Source organism: Heliangelus exortis, chromosome 3 (assembly GCF_036169615.1).
Source record: "Heliangelus exortis chromosome 3, bHelExo1.hap1, whole genome shotgun sequence".
NCBI classification, from domain to species: Eukaryota; Metazoa; Chordata; class Aves; order Apodiformes; family Trochilidae; genus Heliangelus; species Heliangelus exortis.
Window position 1 is genome coordinate 15,109,643 of NC_092424.1, and position 20,903 is coordinate 15,130,545.

The 20,903-nt window shown below is 41.2% G+C and overlaps 1 protein-coding gene across 7 annotated transcripts in view; it reads left to right on the forward strand.

The window, feature by feature from the left end:
• The window catches only part of DAAM2 (dishevelled associated activator of morphogenesis 2), a 203,586-nt gene that overhangs the window by 85,903 nt on the left and 96,780 nt on the right, over positions 1 to 20,903 (forward strand). For all 7 annotated transcript variants that reach the window (XM_071739383.1, XM_071739381.1, XM_071739382.1 and 4 more), the window contains one exon: positions 19,489 to 19,578. In XM_071739383.1, coding sequence (XP_071595484.1) covers positions 19,489 to 19,578 — 90 coding nt within the window. The remainder of the gene's footprint in view (positions 1 to 19,488; positions 19,579 to 20,903) is intronic.

Consider the following 20,903-nt stretch of genomic DNA (forward strand, 5'->3'; position numbering starts at 1 on the left):
TTTAGTGATAGTACCCTATCCATCATTACCTAAGAAGGGACCTGGCAAAAACAAACAGCAAAATGCTGTTTTTCAGAAGGTTAATGATGTGTATTGCACATTTTGATAAAGCTCTCAGATAGGATGGTGATGCATGTCCACAGGAGTTCCTGGGTAGGCAGGTAACATGAGAGTAGTAAAGCCTTTAAGAGTGAGAGAACCTGGGTTAGATATCAGGCTGGCAGAATGCAGAATTTGCCTTGAAGGGAATGTTTGCCCACAAGTCCGGACTAATGCATATTCTATGAGATGCCAATATAAAACAGCTACATCTGTATTGACAGCTCAGATGAGATTTTAATTGGATTAGAAAGATTCAGTCTGTAAATGTGCCAGTGTAAATCAGCGACCTGGAAGTGCCTCAGAGGTCTCTGTGCTCTGTACTGGCTTTCCTGCTGCTTATCTATCAGGTTTTAATCTGGGTGCACTTGTACTATATAAAAAACAGATTTGTGTGTAAAGCCTTTTGACCCAAATCCCCAAGTGAAATGATGACACCAACGTCATCCGAGATCTGTACTGCAGCCTAGGGGGTATAGCCTCATCTTGCCATCTGTTTTGCAAAGGGTATAATAAAACACTGGTGTGCCTGAATGAGTTTTTAAAAGCTTTTTCCCACCCCCTCTTGTTGCAGATAAAATCTGGGGCATTGTCCTATATAAGAGTTAATGGCAAGAAGAGCTGAGCTTAGCTGTGCTGGAAAAACCTCCCTTGTGATGGATTTTCCAGTCTAGTAAATATTCAATATGTTTCTACCTGCCTTTATGAGGAAAATTGATATTTTGAGGACCAGAATCATGTCTTCTCTTGTTCTTGTAGTCCTTAAATTAATACTATGAAAAGTGAATTTGGAGATGTCCATTTTGCAAGATGAAGAATGTGTTGGGATCCTTTCTGGATGGAATCACATCTCCAGAGCTTGCAAACTTGCTTGCGTAGACTCCAGACTAAAGCAAGTTATGCATGTATTGGCTGCTGTGTTTAGGGGATGCACCCAGACCAGCCAGCTGTGTAAAGACAGCTGTGGTAACAATACAGGTAAATCCTTATCACAAGTCTAGATGCACAAGGCAAAAAGCATACAAAAATACTTGTGACCATGAGATTTGCCCCACAAAGGGTCACTTTCATGCACATAACAGAGAGAAGGCAGAACAGCTGGCTTTACTGTCTCTCCTTCAATTAACAGGCAAGGAAGAGAATCTTTAGAGAGCAGTGTGTGGAGTGGTCCTGAATCCTCATAAATTGTAAAACTGGCTCTGCCTGACCATCAAGGCTGTTCTAGCCAGCATCACTTCTGTTTTCTTCCTCAGTCTCCCTTCTCAGCTGGCACTGTGTATTCTACCATGTAGTAAAGTGCTGCTGCAGTTGGTGGTCTATTGGCGGGTGTCAAGCTGGTTTTGTGCCTGCTGGCAAACGGGTTGTGCTAAGCACATGTGTTTTTCCTTGTACAGACTGATCGAATGAATAGGAACTGCAAAAGAGTCTGGAAGAACTGTCACAAGGCAAGGGGAAATCATTTTTTTCATGAAATAGCTTTTCCACGCCCATATTCATTAACAGTGGTGTGTTCTTGTCACAGTAGGTTTTGATTCCTCTTGAGCTGTACTAGAGTCCTGATCTCTTCTTGTTGTTTAAGGCCGGTGTGCTGCTTGATGATAAAGATTTTGCCATCTAATACTTAACAATGGCTTTGGATGGCATTTTAGTTGGCTCAGTTTCTGAATCAAAGGTGAGTTAGCCCAGGAATCTAGCTGGAACTAATGGCAGTGACTATGATAGTAAAGGGAAGAGAGAAAATAAGGATCATGTTAATTCCTTCTTCTTCAATCTTCTTGGAATAAGAGTTGTTAGAGAAACGTCAATGAAAATTAAAAAAATGAGAAGGACATGTGGAAGGAGAATCCAAGCATCAGAGGCAGAAACTTGGTAATCCCTGAATACTCTGATAATTTCTGCAACTGTGACTAGAACTTGTACCACCTCAGGAAGGGAGGTTATCTAGTACAAGATGCCTGTTTCTTTACTGCACCTTTTGCTCTTTTCTTTTTTAATCTGTTCTTTGCCAGCACGTGGTTCTCTCTTCATTTTTCTGCCCACTTATCTAATAGCTTTCTAAGTAAATCAGTGTCTTGAAAATAAAGTAAGCAAGTAAATCTTGTCCTGAAACTGTGGCATTAGTTTGATACTTGGTGCTGTCACATATTTTGTTGTGCTCTCCTGATTTCTCAACCCTCCACAACTAGTAGTTGCCAGCACTTTATTGCCAGGATACTGAAGAATGGGGAAGGAGTTGATTAGTCTATGATGAGCACATGAGCCATCCATACAACTGGCATCTTTGCTAATCCTCTCAGGACAGAGACAAAGGAACAGTGGGGTCACAGGGGACACATTTCTAGTAGTGTTGAATGAAGTGACCAATAACAGAAGTCTGGAGAAAACTCTGCTCTTTGCTTACGCTGTGACATCTGTCCACATCTGTTCCTCCTCTACCTTCACAGAAAGTAAAATTCAGTGATTATAATTTCACTTCCCAGAGGAGAGAAAGTTGAGGAAAAGAAAGAAAGGGATGGTTTATATTGAAAGAAGTTAAGGCAAATCATTGAAGTATCTGAGACTTCATGAATTTATTTTTTCAGAGGAAGCAAAACAATTTTTGATCAAAACATCAATTTGGCACACACAGGACAACCTTCAGCAGGAGCCACAGGGAGATGAGATTGAAACCTAAATAACTGTAGTAGTGGTTCCTACTGCAGCTGACTTGGAAGTAACAAGTTTCCTTCATGCTTAGTTCTCCCTTGCAAGCCATTTAATATTACGGATACAACATAAACCTCAGATGAAAACTAGGCTTCACCAGATTGAATAAGTACTCTCATGTATCACCAGTCCCACTCAAACTTGCCAAGTCCTAGCTGGGGCAGTGTTCATGAGGCCCCTCTTTGGCCGTGCAACCTGCAAGAGCATTTATGGGGTAAAAAAGGTAAGAAATGCCTCCATTGTAGGCTTTCATGTGACTGCAGCCTGCTGCAAACTTCAGTCTGTGTCTGTAGGCACAAGAGGGCATCAGCTGTGTTTCTCTGTGTTTGGTAAAAAGCCTGAAGAACAAAGTTCTCTATTACTCCCCCAGCTCCCTTGTAATACTTCTGGGGACCAGATATGCAAGGTTGCTTTTTCTGTCTCTTGGCTCCCAGTGTGAAGCATCACCTTCCCAGAAAAGTATCCTCCATGTATAAAGCTTATTTTGTCCTTGGTTTCTCACTGAAGTTCTGTGGCTTACAAAACCATGCAGTTTAGATCCTTACTGCAAACCCCAAATGTGCTGTGGATATTGATAACAGTATTTAATCACATTTAAATTCAGGCATGTTGCCACTATTTGAGTATTTCAGTTTCAAATTATCAGTCTCTCAGTCATTCTTTCCTCTTCCTGGATTCTTTTTTAATACAAGGATTCAATTTCTGTGTCACTCGCCCTGTTTATAAATCATAGTTTCAAACTACACCTCTGGCAGAACTGTGGCTTTGAGTTGTTGATCAATGCAAATTTCTCTGCAACTGTCATTTAAAAATTCCTCTGTGCTCTTTTGCCCCTAAGAGAATCTCTTTTACTCCCTGTGCCCATCCCCTTTGTGCTTTTCTGTAATGAATGATTGTACCTAATCAGTCAGGGAGATTGTGTATTGCCAAATGCAATCATGATCTGGAGAAGTCCATCATTTTTATTTACATATGATGAGCTCTGACTCCAGTGAACTGAGGAAACTTTGCTGTCCTTGGCTCAGTTGAGACTCCTTACCCAAGTTATTGCTTCCTTTCTTGTATTTAGTGAAAATGTGCTAGTGGAGGCTGCAAGAAAATACTAATGATGAGACTAAGCTGTATTTTTCATGACCAGAGACTCATATCCAGGAAGAAGGCTTAGCATCATCATCTGAGTAGAAGACACTGTCTCTGAAGGCAGAAAAAGAGCAAAGATTTGAGGCAGCAGATTGCTTTCCTCAATGATGAGGGCCAGGCCACAAAAACTTTCCTTTCTCTTGGTTTAGTTTATGGTTGTCAGATTAACATTTTTCATCCACTTAGATGCACTTGTTTTCTATTACAATAATGGCAAAAGTATTGGGTGGTTTAAGATTTCTGAAGCAATTAGGGGACTGGGGCCTAGGAGGCAAAAGCTCTCCCTGGTATCATAGGCTGCCTAGTTATGCAAAGATGTTCCTTTATGGCCAGTGTAGTTCTTCAGTCCAAGATTGTACATATCAAGATACCTTTTTTCTTTTTCATTGTCCATATCCAAGATACCTTTCTTCTATTTCTTCCTGCTCTTCACAGAAAGATTTTTCATACTGTCGGGTCTGCTTTACATGTGACCCATCTGCAATACACACATGTAACTCCCTGATTTTCATGCTCATATCACTAGAAGCAGCTTTCTGTAGTTATAGAAGTCCCAATACATGAGAGGTATTGCATTTTAGGCTTCATGGTAGAGACAGATCTCCCCTTCAGACAGACACTCACCTACACACAGAGTCCTGTAATAGGGACAGGCTTGGGGCACTGCTGCCCCAGCACTTTCTTTAGGCTCCCTTCCAGTAGGTGCAGCTGGTTGGCAGCTCCCAGCTCCCTGACCAGCTGCCTAAGGAGCAGCAGTCACTATGCTGCAAATGTGAGACCCAGATGCTGTGAGAGGAGCATGAGATGGGAGCCAGGTCTGAGAATCAATAGGGTTGTGTAAACAATTATAAAGCCAGATCCAGGCTTACGTGCCAGACTTGGGTGTGAAGAAGCTGGGAGTGTTACCAAAGTACCTGTGTAGTTATAAGGCTTTTGAGCAGTGATAGGCTATTTTGTAGATCTTGTTGCTTTCCTGTAAAACTTAGGGACAGATTGTTATCTGATTTTAAGCAGTTGTTCCCCTGAATTCTGTGCTGGCCTGTGTAGTATTTTCTGTGTCTGTGGTGACTGTTGCCTTCTTGTGGTCCTGGTGGAAATACCTGAAGGGCATGTTTGAGCACGATCTCAGTCTGATTTACTCACAGTAGACATAAAACACCCCAAAAAAACTTACTGGACTACATGTTTTTAATAGAATAATTCTGATGTTCCCTGACTGAGGAAATCTACATTATAAGAAGAGAAGTACTGGGTTTTGGAAGCACAGCAGTTTACTAAGTAATGTAGCTTGGGCTGCAAAAAGAGGGAAAAGAACAGATCATTCCACTATAGAATTGATGTGCTAAGATGCCAATCTTCTGTTCTCCATCTACTGAGTGCTTGGAAACTGTCATGATATCCTATCCCCTAAGCCATGGGAAGGGTGGATGTGCTTACTGTGCAGAAATTTTGTGTCCATGCATTTCTGTTGCCTTATCTGATTTGATAGCACTGTCTTGTTTTGGCATAACTGCAAGTGTGAGGCAGGATTACATAAAAAGAAAAAAATAATGTAAAGGTTTACTATGGCCTTTTTCCTTAGTAAGACATCATTAATATTGGAGTAATTTTTGTTTTGCATTACAGCTATAACAAAGAGCAAGGACATTCTGGAATATGACTGAAGGCTGCAGAAGTGATAAAACACTGAGATGATATTGATAGTAGGAGTCATAGTTGCTAGCTGGAAGGATCAAATTAATTTATTTTTGTTTCAGTTTTCTGAAGCTTTTCCAGCTCCACTTGGATGGATACAATATAAAAAGTTTCCTACTTTCCTTCTGGAATTGAACTTTCTCACATAGTTCCTGTCACTTTAATTCCTGCTGATTTACACGCCCTCTCCAGTTGAAAAAGAGCCAGCAGCAGCAGTACAGGGATGTCCTATTACTCCACTGTCTTGAAATGGCTACTCCAAGCATGATTTCTGCCCTTTTGCAGTATTTGTCCTTTCTTTACTTCTCTTTATGAGTCTTACATTGCTGAGAGTAGATTAAAATCTATTAAATGTATTAAGACCTTATTCTAAAGAGAATATTTTAATCTAGATTTGGTCTGCTTCGGAGAGGTGGGGAGACTTGTGAACCAGATCAGAAAAGTAATTTGGGATGAGAAGGTGCCACCTGGCAGAGGAAAGTACTACATCATACAAGGAACATGATGGCCTGTTTATAACTGGACAGGAGATTGTGATAAGGAGGGACAGTTTTCCAAGTACTGGAGAAAAAGTCACAATGAGTGAAGTCGCTGTGGTGCTGAAAGGGGAGCAAAGAGATGATGCAAAGCTGGAGGTGACACAGAATGAGTGCTAGTCCAGGGGGATCTTTTGGAGAGAGAGCTTGCACATTGATGAATGGAGGCTGAATGACAGGTGTTTGTTTCTTCTGCAGTTCATAGAAGAAGGGCCCCATCTGAGGTGTTCTAGGAGGTATGATTTGTCATTTAGCCTGATTTGAGCAAGAAAGGGGAAGCCAGGTCCCTGTGATGATGACAACCTTATAAAATTTATAACTGCCTGAAGCTAGGGAAGCAGTGAGATTTTCCAGGGATGAGGGGAGGCTGTGAAAGATGATGGGAGGCAAGTGTTTTTCAGGATGGGAATAATCACTACAGAGGTAGACCATAGCTGAGCTTAGAAGGAAATGCTAACAAGATATTTGAATGGGGGAATAGGTAACAATCATGATCATCTGTTTAATGGGTTGTCTGTATTTGCTCATCTAGTAGCAGTTTATATCAGATACAATAATTGCTCAGATAGTGTATTGCATAGCCTGAAGGAGAGCTGGGCAAAAGGGTTTATAATTATGTAATTCCTCTGTGTCCTTCTATAGGTGGATTGTATCTTCCAACATTGATCAAGGTTTTTTATCATTTAGGGAAACTATAAAAGTAATCTAAGGTGGCTTTTCCAGTGTTGGGGGGAAATAGCCTTTTCTTGTGTGTGCCTGGTCTGCAAGGCTCCAATGCTGGGGAGCAGAAGATGCCACAGCTGAGGCTGGCTGGCTGGAATAGCAGCTTTTCAGGGTACAAGGTTTTCAGGTCAGAAGTTTCCTGGCATCTTCCTCCACACTGGGTAAAGGGGAGCTTTTAGAGTCACTAAATATAGGAGTGGTCCTGCTCATCCCCTTCAGGTCTGGGGGGGAACAGCACATGTAAGGCTGTTCAGAAACTGCTTTTTTTGTGAATTTCCATACCAAGCTGTCTCCACAGCTCCTCTGTCTTAGGCATATTTTGTGCAGAGGAAGTATGGACAGATGCCTTCCACCTGGCATTGGAACACCACACACCAAAGTTTTTAATGCTCAGTACCTTTTGGGTATGGAAATGTCTGTAAGCTTGCTGGAAGGAAAACATATTTCAAGAACATTATGTCTTTTTTCTAGGTACCTCTGCAAGCCTATGCAACTAATTTCATGCATTTTTGAGTTTGTTTCCCTGTAGTAATGCTTCTTAAGCCAGTTTTAATGCAGAATTATAGCCAGATTGAAAAAGTGCTGAAGAGATGCAGCGTGTGTAGGTCATGAGCAGGAGAAGAGTCTTCCAGTGGCAAAAAGAACTGTATTTGAAGATCCTGGGAGAAAATCCCTATTACTGCCTCCTATGACAGATGTTGCCCTTCTGTTACCTACTTGTTCTGGTGGGGGATTGTTTTTTGTGGGGTTTTTTGTGGTTTGTGGGTGTTTTTGTTTGTTTTTTTTTCTTTGTCTAGAGTCTGGTACAAGACTTTAGAGCCTTCCCGAGCAGACTGTTTTTCACATGTGGACCCAGTGATGTATGCAGAAGGACTGTAGTCACCATGTATATTTTGTGCACTCCTATATCAAAACCACTTAAGGGTATATTTTCATTTTGCAGATTCCCATCATTTGTTGAGCAGATATAGGAAAAAGCTGCACAAATTAATAATACAAAAATCTTTTGAAAATAATTTAGCAGTGTGCACAACAATGTTATTCGATGGCTTACTAGGTGGAGGTTTGAAGAATAACTTCTCCAGAGGAAATTATAAGAGGAAAACAGATTGCAGTTTCTTTCCCCAGTTTGGAAGGTGTCCAGGGAGTTCCCTGAGTCATGGAAAATCCATTGGGATTTCTTTAGTGGCTGTGTTTTAGCGTTACATCTTGTACAGAGAGCAACAGCTGGATGAATTTGTCAGTTGGTGTAAAGTTGTTGGCTTCTACATTAATCATGTGAGAGAACTTTTGGATTGCAAATGCTTAACCAGGTACTAAATGCAAGTACAATTTGTTGTTAGGACATGAGTCCATTCTACAAGGCAAATGCTCATCATTCTCTTATTCCTGTTGCTGTATTTTGTGAAATATTTTCACAAAAAAACCCCAAACATAAATTATTTTATTTCTTAGAAATATTTAGAGAGAAATTTCTTGCATGGCTTTTTCTTAAGCCCAGTGATGTCAACACTGTAGTTGCTGTTTTGATTATCAAAATATTTAAGCAATGAGACAGGACAGGGTGTGAATGAATAACCAAACATACTGTCATGCCTTCAGTTCCCTGACTATGGAAATACTCAGTTTGTGTGAGTGAAGATCATTGTGGAATTGCCCTCCACCTCACCTCAGAGGGGATATGAGGCTTCTGTTGCAGGAGTTTTCATCTCCATAACTTCTGCTTCAAGTAGAAGTGAACAGTTAGGGAAAAGGGGGCTGATAAATGTTCGGTCTGTTCTGTGTTTCAAGTCTGTGCTGTAAATTGTAGAACAAGTCTGTGTTACAGGTTGTCCGGACGAGAGGTTTAGTCTATGTTACCATTTAAAGTAGGTAATTTGATTAATATTTTGCACCGGTGTAAATTCAAAGTAAGCCCACTCAGTTTAATGGAGTTAGGGACACTCTGATCTCTGGGTCGCACTACTAAATCTGGCGTAATTATTCAGAGAGCAAGAAGAGAGCTAAAGCCAGCTTCTGCTTTCACTTCTATCTGTTTAAACCTGAACTACTGCCAGAAATGGTGTAGATTTATTGCAGTTCCTTTGAGTTTACCCCACATATAAGTTTGAGCATGTGTGCCTGAGCCGTGCAACCAAAGCTCAGTACGAAGTCAATTTTGCTCATTAAATTCTTAACCGACCTCTCAGTTCCTCCTGCCCTCTTACGTAATATTTTATCAGAGATTTAAAGGTCAGCCAAGCTCTGACTTACCCTTGTTTTCCTCCGTCGGCGCATATGGCAAATAGGATGCACACAAGAGGATAAAGCTGGGAGGGAGAGGAGTAGGTGGCACAGACGCCCCTGGAAATTCAGCCTGCCTTTTGGCACGGGGCCACGGCAGCAGTTCCCAGCCCACATTTTGAGGGTTGAGCCAGCAGGACTGTGTTTGGGCAGGAAGCTATCAGAGAGGTGTGTGCCTGTGTGCTTTGGCACAGTCCAAGCTGTGAATTGCTCCAGCCTAGGAACCTCCTCTAAAGTTCTGAACAGAACAGAGGAGACTTTGTAGGGAGGGAGAGGGTGGGGAAGCCAGAAAGGTAGCAGTTTAGATGGCAGTTTCCTAGTAACCTTTCCCACACCTACCTTCCTATACAGGGTCTCATCTAAAGCACCTTGGCATGAAAAACAAGCCCTGGCACAGGGGAGGGGAAGGGAGGGGGAAATGAGGGGAGGAGAAGGAAACGAGGGGCAGGGAATGGGCACTCTGCTTAAACAGCAGATTTTATTGTTATTTAATGTTATATATGGTCATACTAGAAGCTGTTTGAGAGAGGTATTTAATATACCATGTGCCATTTGAATTTGGAGGTAAATGTGGCACTTGCCCTAGAGGACTTGCAACCTGTTGCAGTACACAGCTATATAAAGCAGAGGTTTCAATTTTATTTGGTCCTTTCATTAAGCTGACTGAATGATGAAATACAGAGCACAGCTACTAAATTTCCAAACATCACTAGGCTTAAAATATAAACTTAAAAGAAGATGGATTGAATTGTGTGAAAAAGGATGGGATTCAATGTAGATGATATAGATTTGCTTCTTCTAGCAGAAGATCTGGTAATTCAGGATGGGAAGCAGCCAGGTGCACTTTTTTAGAGAAGAAACTAGGGATTAATGAGTGAACATAAGTAATGCAGGTTTTGAGCTTTTTATATTAAAAAAAAAAAAAAAACAAAAAAAAACAAAAAACCAAACCAAACCAAAACAACGAAAAAGTAATCCTTTTCCCAGATTGTATAGCCAGTAATGCAGTCTGGAAGATGCATGAAGTAATCATTGCACTAAGCATTGGTAAGTTCTTAGCTGGAACACTGTCCCCACTTTTGAAGAGTGCACTTCAAGAAAGATGTACTGATGTACTTTGACTGGAGGGAGCCCGGAAGTCAATTAGAGGAGGAATGGCAGGTCCAGAGGACATGACCTCTAAGAAGGACTGAAAGCTGGGCTTGTTTAGCCTCAAGACAGATGACAGAGCAGGGACATTGTAGCAGCCTTTAATAGGTTTGAAAACTGTTATCAAGTGGAAGGAAAAAAATCTGCTCACCATGTCCGTGGTTGATACGGCCGGAAGTAATTGGCTTAAATTGCAACAGCAGGGATTTAGATTAGACATGTGCATAACTATTCAGTTTTCATTCCCATCTCTCTCAGTGAGCTCATTCCAATCCACTGATATTGACATGTAGCCCATCTTAACAGAGAAAGCAGTGATGGTAGTCAACTATTTGCATTGTCGTCCTCATCCATGGAGTGTCCCTCCTGCTTTATCCATATCATAACCCTGCATATATGAGAACACATTTCTAAGTCATGATTTTTCTAAACATCTGCATGTATTGTTGGATAAAGAGATACTGTTTTTTCTCATTCTGTCTATTTGGCCGATGTGGATTGCCAGTGGAGGGCAGAAAAATGAGCAGCAGATGCTTCTAGCAGGCTGTGAATGGGGACTGCCACAATAGGCCTTGCTGGTTATACATGTGACTTGCTGTCAAGTCACAAAGAACTTTGGGGAGTAGAAGAGAAACAGGATTTAGCTCTTCTCCAGGAAGCAATGAAGCAATTCACCAGTGATTAAGGAGAAAAAAAGGAAGCAGTACAGTGGTGGTGGCAGAGGAAGTCGGGAGAAGATAATTGACTTCCTGTAAGAAAAATTTCTTTCCCAAAAAGCAGTGCCCTTCATGGATAAAATCTTATTCCTCTGCTGAGCCTTAAAAATGAGTAACTTCTGTTACCCTGTGTAACTCTGGTGCATAGTGGTTTCGTCATGCACAAACGTAATGATGAAACACTGTAGGTATGGGCAGATGTTATGTGGTATGTGTTATGTATATAGTGCTTGTGTATGTAAGGTGCAAGTGGAATACATATCTGCCCATACACATAGCATGTGTACACAAATGCATGGAAACCAAACGATGTTTTCTAGTGATTCATCGTATCAACTGGGAAACTGATCAAAGTGTTACCCTCCAGCCTCAGATGGTGTTGGTTTTTTTGATTTTTTTCTGTGTGCTTTACAATAGGCTGCTTTTAATTCCAAGAGTTAGGAAGAGGTGGAAGAGCTTGAGTCAAGTGGAATTGTCTGTTTTGGGGGCTGTTTTGCTTTTTCTTCTAGGGTTATCAATGGAGTTGGAATATGTGCCAGGTGCCACAGTGGGAACTTTTAGCCAGTGCACTGTGTCTGGAAGTGTACAAGCTGTGTGGGTGGAAGTGCTGTTGTCTGTTCAAAGAGAATCTGAATCTGGTATGGGTATAGCCATGCAGTTGTGCCAGGTACAGCTCTGAGAAGGTAGGGATGGGCAGTGGTTATTGTGTAGAGAAGGAGGCTCTGTTTTACCCCTCTTCATGCCCGTCTCAATCACAACCCAGCGTTTGCAGCTGGACGTTAGGTAAAGCCTATGAAATATTTCTCTTTTTAGGAAGCTTTGCTGAGTGGTACTTTTTTTTTCTTCTCTGCTCTTTGCTGCAGTTTGTGCATGAGTGTAGGCAGTTTGTGCAGCAGAATGAACCTCATTCACTGACAGCTCAGACAGGCAGACTTTCAGAATGCTTTATCGACCTCCTCAGTGTTGAAAATACACATTGTCCCAGCAGGCTGCCTCTTCCATGTCAGCCTGGTGAACTGGGCTGAACAAAGTAATGGAAGGAAAACTAGGGGAACAATCCTCTACTGTCCCCTGGAGGTGGACACAGTGATTAAATAGGGAAGGTTTCTCTCTTCTACTTCAAGGTCTCGTAAGCTGTTTACAAAGAGAATGAGATATGAAGATTTTATTTTTTTATTATATATTTTTTTAATTCACTCACTGCAGCTATCTCTGAAGTAGCTTTTTGGACAGCTGTCTCTGGACCTTTGGTGAGGGTGTCTCTTTTTCCACTCTTCCCTGAGCTTCCTTCCTGGTGGGCAGAGAGGCACAGCTGGAATGTGAGCTCTGAGCCTAACACATTATTTGCCAACAGACCCTGGCATAGGCAGCATGATCTGGAAAAATACAGGTTCCTGGGACTGTTGTGAGGGTAAAAGTGTCTCTTTCAAGCAATGTAAGACACATGTTAGTAATGTGGTCCTACTCAGTTCACTTGTTAAAGCTATAATAGTTATTAGAGATTGCATTCTCCATTGGAAAGGCTTGTAGTGTGCTGCTGAAAACCTCCTCTCTGATCTCTTTCTGTTACTTCCCCTTCCTCCACAGTCCCAGCCATGGCAGTGCCATTTATCTCATGTCAGCCTGAGTTGTCCTTCACCATAAACTATTCCCTCAAAGTGTTTGCACATGAATATGAACCTTCTTTGGGGCCTGCCACTGGATGCTGGATGGGATCCCATGGTGTATTGCAATTGGTGTTTACTTTTCACAAGATTTAAATAAATTAATTGAGGCTATGAAGCTATCAGCTATGCTATGCCATGTGGGAGCATCAGTGGAACTGGAATATGGCCTTTTTGGGGTGACAGACATCTATTGTTTCAGGGAACCTGAGGCAGCAGGTATTACATTCTACAGAGATTTTATTATACTTCTTTTTGTAACTTGGATATGTTTGATGCTGTTAAGGGACTGAGAATGATTGATGAGGTAGGTAAGGGAGAGTGCATTTTTGCATGACATGAGAAAAAGGTCAAGGGGAATGAGTAAAAGATTAGACTGGGAAAAAAAGAGAAAAGTAGGTGTGTTCAAGAAAAAAGAGAAAAGGAATGGGAATATGAACAGAAAGCAAGATAAGAGCAGTGTATTCATACAGTGTAAGGTCATAATGCAAAAATGAACATATCCTTGGAACACAGACTTTTGAGGTGAGAATGCTAGCAAGTTATTAAAATTAAAAAATCTTCAAATCATGCAGGTGTAAATAATGTGTAAAAACATCCTAATATCATTCCTGCTTTCCCAGTTTTGTTATCTACTGGGTAATTCACAAAAAACCCACATTAAAGACAGTGATGATGTGACTACACAAAAGAACTCCACAAAAAAATATTTGAAAATACTAATGCTGTCCCCACTCTGTGGCACCTGCACCACAGAATCAGACTTTTTTTTGAGGCACAGAGCTGGGAATGTTTGACCATCTACAGAGTTTGCTCTGTGATTTAATACTCACCAGGCTTGTATGCAGAGCCCTCTAAAGCTGTTGGTGCTGATCACAGGTCAGTTAACTTCTGGTCTCATTTGGTCTGGAAATTCTTGAATTTCCATTTTAAGTTTAACAGGGGAGAGGAAAATTTAGCCTTTATGGGGAGCTTTGCCAGTTTGTGCAACCTGAGGATTTGGTTCCCAGGATGCTTGTTGACTGTCCTTTTTCTTGAGTACCATCCACTGCTAAAGAGCCAAACACAGCAATAGAGATGTAATCAGTGGTCAGAATAGGTATCTCTGAACAATAGCAGTGAGAAAGTCTATCTGCTAATGTATAATGTCTTAGGGTTGGATTCTGTGGTGTAAAATAAAGATTATCTTAATGCCAAAACTATTCCCTCTGGGGGTGGTAAAAGGATTTTGTTCTTTAATAGTTTTTTTTATAATTACCTCAATATTTTTGTAGCATAAATAAAGATTTAAAAACTGGGAATTTCCTTTTAGATTCAATTAAATTCTCTCAGTCACAAAAGAAGCCCTTCAATGGGAAACACAAACCTGAGATGTATGCTAATAGAAAGAATGTGCTTTCAAGAACACTGTAAGACAGACCCTGACTTACAGACAAAAATTAAAAGTAGAACTCAACTATCTGTATCTGAAATCATAATGAAATTGATGTAGCAAGACAACTATCAAAGTAAACATAAGAAAATAAAGGAAATCCCTGACAAAATACGTTATGCCCATATTAATGAAGTTCTTGCCTGCAGTAGATAAAACATACCCGGTCATAATTCTGTGTTTCACTATGCTGGAAATCCTACTCACAGTTCACTATAAGAAGCTGGTTAGGTGGTTGTTTGGGGTTATGAGGATCCAAATATCCCTGGAGAATCAAGTTTGAAGCTCTTGGTCTCCGGTGTTCTGACTTGAAGCCAAGAGATGCTGGAGCCCTAAAGCCCTGATACTCAATATACTTACAGTCTTGAAGTCTCCATCCTCCCCCTGCTCTGCTTCAGCACCAGTATATTGAAAGTGGGAAGTCTCATTCTGTCTTTCAGTATCTTACTAAGCTTGCCCTTCAAACTCTTTTAAGTTTTACCCATTTAAATTCCTATGTAAGTCTTATTACAAAGCCAGTTGATTGGTGAAGGAGCAGCTGTCCCATGACTCTGTCTCACCTTTCCACAGATAACTGAATGCTAAGGATGAAATACACATTTCAGCAAGCATTGGTATTGGTAGGCATTAAAAGCTCTTTAGAGAGGCAGGCATGTTGGTAGGTATTAAAGATTCTCCTTTAGTGGTTCTCTCTCCAAGAGAAGTACTTTTCTGCATTCTCAAAAGATTACTTTTTCTCTGTATTACTTTCATATCATGTAACTAAGAAAAGTGCTGCCCAGTCTATCTGTGAAATACTTTTCTGTCCAGCTCTTCCAGGGCTTTGAGTGATATCATTATCAAGCTGATGGCTATCCAGCATCAAATCCAGCTTTCACACTTTGATAAGTGTTCCCAAAAACAAAGGTCTTAATGTGGTTTTAAATCCCACAAAATACTGTTTTCTATGTTTCCTACCCACTCCTTCTTGTTCCCTTTCTTTCTCTCTGTCTCTTATTTCCTTGGGTTGTAGCCATTTTGAATGGAGGCCATCTTCCCTTTTGGCCTGAGAAGTGAACTGGCAATATCTGAACCTCAAATCCAGCTCTACTACATTTTAAATGTTTTATCATTGAAATTGAATCTGTGTAAATAAAAAAAAAATGCCCACATGAAAGTGAAATTAACTTGAATATATCCATCTCCAAGCAAATAAAATAGGATAGGAAATAGATAAAGAAGAGAAATATTAACTAGAGGTACTTTATGTCTCCCTCAGGTCAATGTGAAAAATGTCTTTTTAATCTGTTATTCATGAGAACACTTGCAATTTCAAGTATTTTTAAGAGCCAAGAGGCTGAGTTCCATTGTGCAGGGTCATGCTGGCATGAATTGCTGGAACTAACCCACTCATCCAAGGCATAAAAGAGGAGTTACATCATTTCTGTTGGGAACTGGCACAGGTGATGAAGGAGTGTGCTTTTGCCCCTTTGTTCTGACAAACACTTTTTTCTTGCCCTTTACATTTGCTCCCTGGGCTTTAGGTCACATCAGCTTTCTTAGCCTGGCTCCAGCCCTAGTCTTGATGGCTGCATTCAGAGTTTGGAGTTCTTCCCCATCCCTGCCTACCTTTGCAATTCCTTTCTCCTTCAGTCCTTCAATAGCTTCTTGCTGTCACTGTCTGAAGTTCTACTCACTGACTCTGTCACTGGGTCAGTATCACCTATTCATGGGGCAGTTCCCTTCTGAAATATATTAAATTTATTCTTTCTGTTGTTCCTCCTGTTTTCCTTCAAAGCAGCAAGTTTCCTTAGGTGTCATCTGTTAGGCTCTTGAGTCAGAATAGGATTATGGTCTGCCTGATCCAGGATCTTCTGTTTTGACTAAATCCAGGGATTTTCTGTGCAGTCATGGTGGTGTCGTGGATGAGAGTGGGAGGTTTCAAAGTTGCTTAAAGAATCACTGCAAATGATATCAAGAAAAGGTGACTTTTAATATAGATCTGTGAAAGTGTGACTTAGCAGAATTTGATGGCAACATTCACTCTATTACCCCAAACCAAGGAAGTGATTCTGCCCCTGTACTCAGCCCTGGTGAGGCCACAGCTTGAGTCCTGTGTCCAGTTCTGGGCCCCTCAGTTCAGGAAGGAGATTGAGGTCCTGGAGCAGGTCCAAAGGAGGGCAACTGGGCTGGTGAAGGGACTCGAGCACAGAACCTATGAGGAGAGGCTGAGGGAACTGGGGCTGTTCAGCCTGGAGAAGAGGAGGCTCAGAGGAGACCTCATCACTCTTTACAACTCCCTGAAAGGAGGGTGTAGCCAGGTGGGGGTTGGTCTCTTTTCCCAGGCAACTTTCAGCAAGACAAGAGGGCACAGTCTCAAGTTGTGCCAGGGGAGGTTTAGGTTGGACATGAGAAAGAATTTCTTTACTGAGAGGGTGATCAGGCATTGGAATGGGCTGCCCAGGGAAGTGGTAGATTCTCCATCCCTGGAGATATTTAAAAAGAGCCTGGATGTGGCACTCAGTGCCATGGGCTGGTAACTGCAGCGGTAGTGGATCAAGGGTTGGACTTGATGATCTCTGAGATCCCTTCCAACCCAGCCAATTCTATGATTCTATGATCACTGTGTTTGCATTAGGACTAGAAGGTACCCAGGTACTACAGAGTCACTGTTCCAGTACTCCAGATCAGAAAGTGCAGGATTATATCATCTTACTGAACTTGCTATTGAAGCAATAACATTCTTAGGCCCACTGCACTTTTAACTAAAGCAAGAACAATGTTGGCTGATACTGACATTTCAATGTGGCTCAGTGAACACATCACCACAGGTGGTCTTGTGATTTTTACCATAGAAAGGTGGTGGGGGTGGGAGTGGCAAGATGATTTAAAATGTTCCAAAAGAAGAGTTTGTGTCTCTTGTATTGTGCAGGGACTTCTTGCCTCTTTACAGGGTGGGATTTGATTACTGGGCATATAGGTCTCTTCAGGTCATCCCACTCCTTTCTTTCCATGAAGTAGCACAATTGTTGAAGACTAATTTTAGGAAAGAGTGTTAAAAAGGTTAGCTGCTGCTTTGCATTCTGGAGAAGGTGTCTCTTTCACTGCTGAATACTCATCATTGCTACCTGCAAATCTGACCTGAGGGTTAGAAACCAGCATTTTGCTTCCCAGTGAAGACAAACACTAGCTGTGTCAAAAGGCAGGGTAATCCATCCTCCATCTGCTGCTTTCCAAGACAGGTGTGTTTGGGTATGCCTCTGATTATCACAGCATGCCTGGAACCCTGAGTAGTTTCCTTACTGCTATATTACCTGAGTTCATGTGATGATTTTTAATGTTCTTCTGGCTTAACCAACCCTCCTGAGTCAAACCAAAGTAGAATGTGGATGCACTTTTTCCGTTCTGGATCTTCCAACCCTTCAAACTACCATTCTGTGCTTTTGTCCTCAAAAGAGCATCACTCTATTGGGATTCAAAAATATATGTCTGGAAGTTTCATATTCTTATTACCCCATTGAATGCAGAGTGCTCTTTTTTTCCCTGATATTGCCGGTGTCCAGAGCAGAGTCTAGAAGCTCTTAAGTGGAAGCATCCTGTCCTCTGGGGGCATTTATTCAATAGGAACGTTCTTTTAATGAAATGGTTGTCTTGAACTATGTTGGTTGAGATCATCATTCAGTTTTTGTGCACGGCTTCTGACAAGAGCTTTTGCTGCTTGTCTGATCTGCTGTCAGACTGCAGAAAGAGCAATGTGGGTTAGAAAACCAAGCTAGATGCTCTTTATTTAAAATCAAATGAAAAAAATACAAGTAATCATTACACAGTTCAATAAAACAATCATATTTTTCCAAAGAATTTAACTGAGGCCAGCCAGCTCATTTCAGATGTGTACTCTGGTTTCTTTGGTTCTTTGAAACCTGGCATTTCTGATTCCCTGTCTGCCCCTCCTTCCCCTCCCACATGCTTGACCTCCAACAACATTCCTTCCCTTGTCTTAAGACCTTACATGTCGTTTCACTCTCCCTCTCCCCCCAAGAATGTGATCCTGGCCTGAGCTTTCTAATTGTGTGTAGCAAGGATAAAACTTCTTGCCTCGCTTGGCTGCCCCCTTGTTTGGAAACTCACCCTAAACATTTCCACATGGTTTGCACTCTTTGCACAGCTAAAGTTGGGGTTTTTTGTGGTTTTTTGGTTTTTTTGGTTTTTTTTCTTTAAACTTTTTTTTTTGTTTAAAAAACCCCTCCAGCTTCTTCTACCTTGGGCTGCTGGCACTGACCTTGCCTTGTTACTGTTTGCATTTCTTTTGTACCTTTTTGCAGCTGAAATCTCTATGGGCTTTTAAATCTGTCAGCAGCCGCTACCAGGCTCAGTGTGCAATTTAGCTCACTGTTTTCACAAGTTTCCCAGCCCTGAATGCTTTCCAAATGAGCCATTGTTGGGCTGAGTTAAAGAGGGATTGTCTCTGCTTGGACTAGGTTAGTGTGGGTGCCAGGATCTGCATGTGCAGTGTTCTTAGCACTGCAATGTCATCTTGATATTGGACCCTTGGACACTTCCTTCTCCAAAACACTTTCAAATATGCAGGAAAAAGAAAACCCTGCCAGAACTGATTCATTGAAACTTTATTGGAGGCTTGTCCTTATATTGCTGAAATTCTCATTTAGATGTCTTCATCTGTCCCTGCTCATGCAGGCTGCTTGCAATGAGGTCAGTTCTTATGTGGTTAATTCCTGTTAGCACCTGAAACTGGCAGCAGTGATTGGAGCCCTGTTCTGGACAGTGATGAATAAATACAGAGCAAGTAGCAGTCTCATCTGTTTTGTGATTTGAGAGATATGTTTTATAGGAAGAGAGTCTATTGTTAACCTCTTCTACAGAAATGAAACTGAAGCTTGCAAACTTGGTGGTATAGCCACAGAGGGAGCTTGTGACAGAATTGAGAGTCATTTCCAGCTCACTGCATAAACTTTGATTTTACAGATGTAAGGTTTCTTAACAGAGACTGAATTTGCTGGTTTGTTCAGTCTGAGATGTGATGTTGTGAGGAGATATGTCCTTTATGGACAGGGCCCTTGATGTGATCTCTCATGTGATCTTCCCTTATTCATGGCTAGTGAGGGATGGGAAAGTTTGACACAAGAGTTATTCAGGATACCTCTCTTCATGGGTTCTGCCAAATGTACTGAGGTAAAAATTATGAAACTGATGATATCTGGAATATTTGAGAGTCACTAAGTCCTCTGCCTTTTGATTGAAGGCTATTCAACAAACCTGGTCTGTATTCCTCTCAATCTATTAGAAGTCACCAATGCAGCTATTGACTGTTTTGTTTTTTTTTCTTTTGCTCTTTTCACAACCTCCAGGATGAATTGGATCTCACTGACAAGAACAGAGAGGCAATGTTTGCACTCCCTCCAGAGAAGAAATGGCAGATTTACTGCAGCAAAAAGAAGGTACTACTGTTGTCATGATTGAAGTAGCTCACCAATAAATTCTGTGTGCATGCACATGATTACGGATACACATCTAGTTTTGAACTATATATTTATCTACTGTTTACTTAAGAACAATGATAAAGCAATGTAAGGAGTTTTAGGAGCATGATTATGACATAATGTACTATAAGGAGTATGTGCATGTGTGATTTCTGAAGAGAATGTTAACAAGCTGAAATCATCCATTCTTAATGTCTTAAAGTCCCATTCTTAATCTTTGGTTTTGGTTAAGGTTTTTTTTGGGTGTTCTTTGGTTATTTTTTTCTTTGATCTGGATTCAAAGCCATCATGGAAATGTTTTAAGGAATTTTAGAAACTCTCGTAGTTTTTTTTTTTTAGAATAGAAAAGATATCACCGGAATCTTCCAGGATGTCTTCAAGTATCTGTAAAGTGCATAATAATGATGATGTCTGAAACTTTGGTAGTTCAAGGCCTTCCAGAACTTGTAAGAAATTTTCCATAATGCACTGCAAGGTGAAGATGACCTGCTCTTGGAAATTTCTCCATTCAGGGTCTTCAGATTTCTGACAAACTGGTAGGAGGGGCACTAAATCTGATGTATCACACTGGGTATCTTGTCATTGGAAGAATGATGGCCAAGTGAATTGACAAGTTGTATCACTGTTGAGAAACTTGTAACAGGAATTCCTGATGAAGTGATGTGGTGAAAATGATTTCCTGCTCTGGGAAGGAAACAGTCAGAAATGAAGATAACACCAATAGCGGGTATTCATTAACAGAAATGTCAGGGGAAAAAGGTGTGTGGTGTGTGTGTGTGTTGGTTAGTTTTATCTTCCAAAAGAGAGAGTCATGGTATGAGAGCATCAGCCTTTATATGTAACTTCATGTAGCAGAAGCTGGAAATGGAGGTTTAGGTTTCAATACTGAAGATTGCAGACTGAAATCCTGACAATGGTCCTTCTGAGGCTGTGTTTGCTGCTTCTCTTTCCTCAGGGGGAAAAAATTAGCTTTCTTGCCATGTATTTAAAGGAAACCTCAGTCAAACCAATCAGATGGGTGCTTTTCATCTGTGTTGCTTTTGGTTGAAATGCATCACATAGGGAAGTTAATAGCATAAAATTAGTTACAGTGCCTCTGAGCTAGCAATAATTCAGGAAGTGCACAGAGCAGTCCAGACTCATTTGTGTTTGGTGCTCTCTTCCTGTGGGTAGGCAGAACTTGCAAGTGGAAGGAAGGTGCAGGCTGCTGTGATTAATGTCTGCTCTTTACATTTTTGCTGGCCAGCTCAGCTGGCTTTTTCTGCTCTGGTGGGAGAGAATCA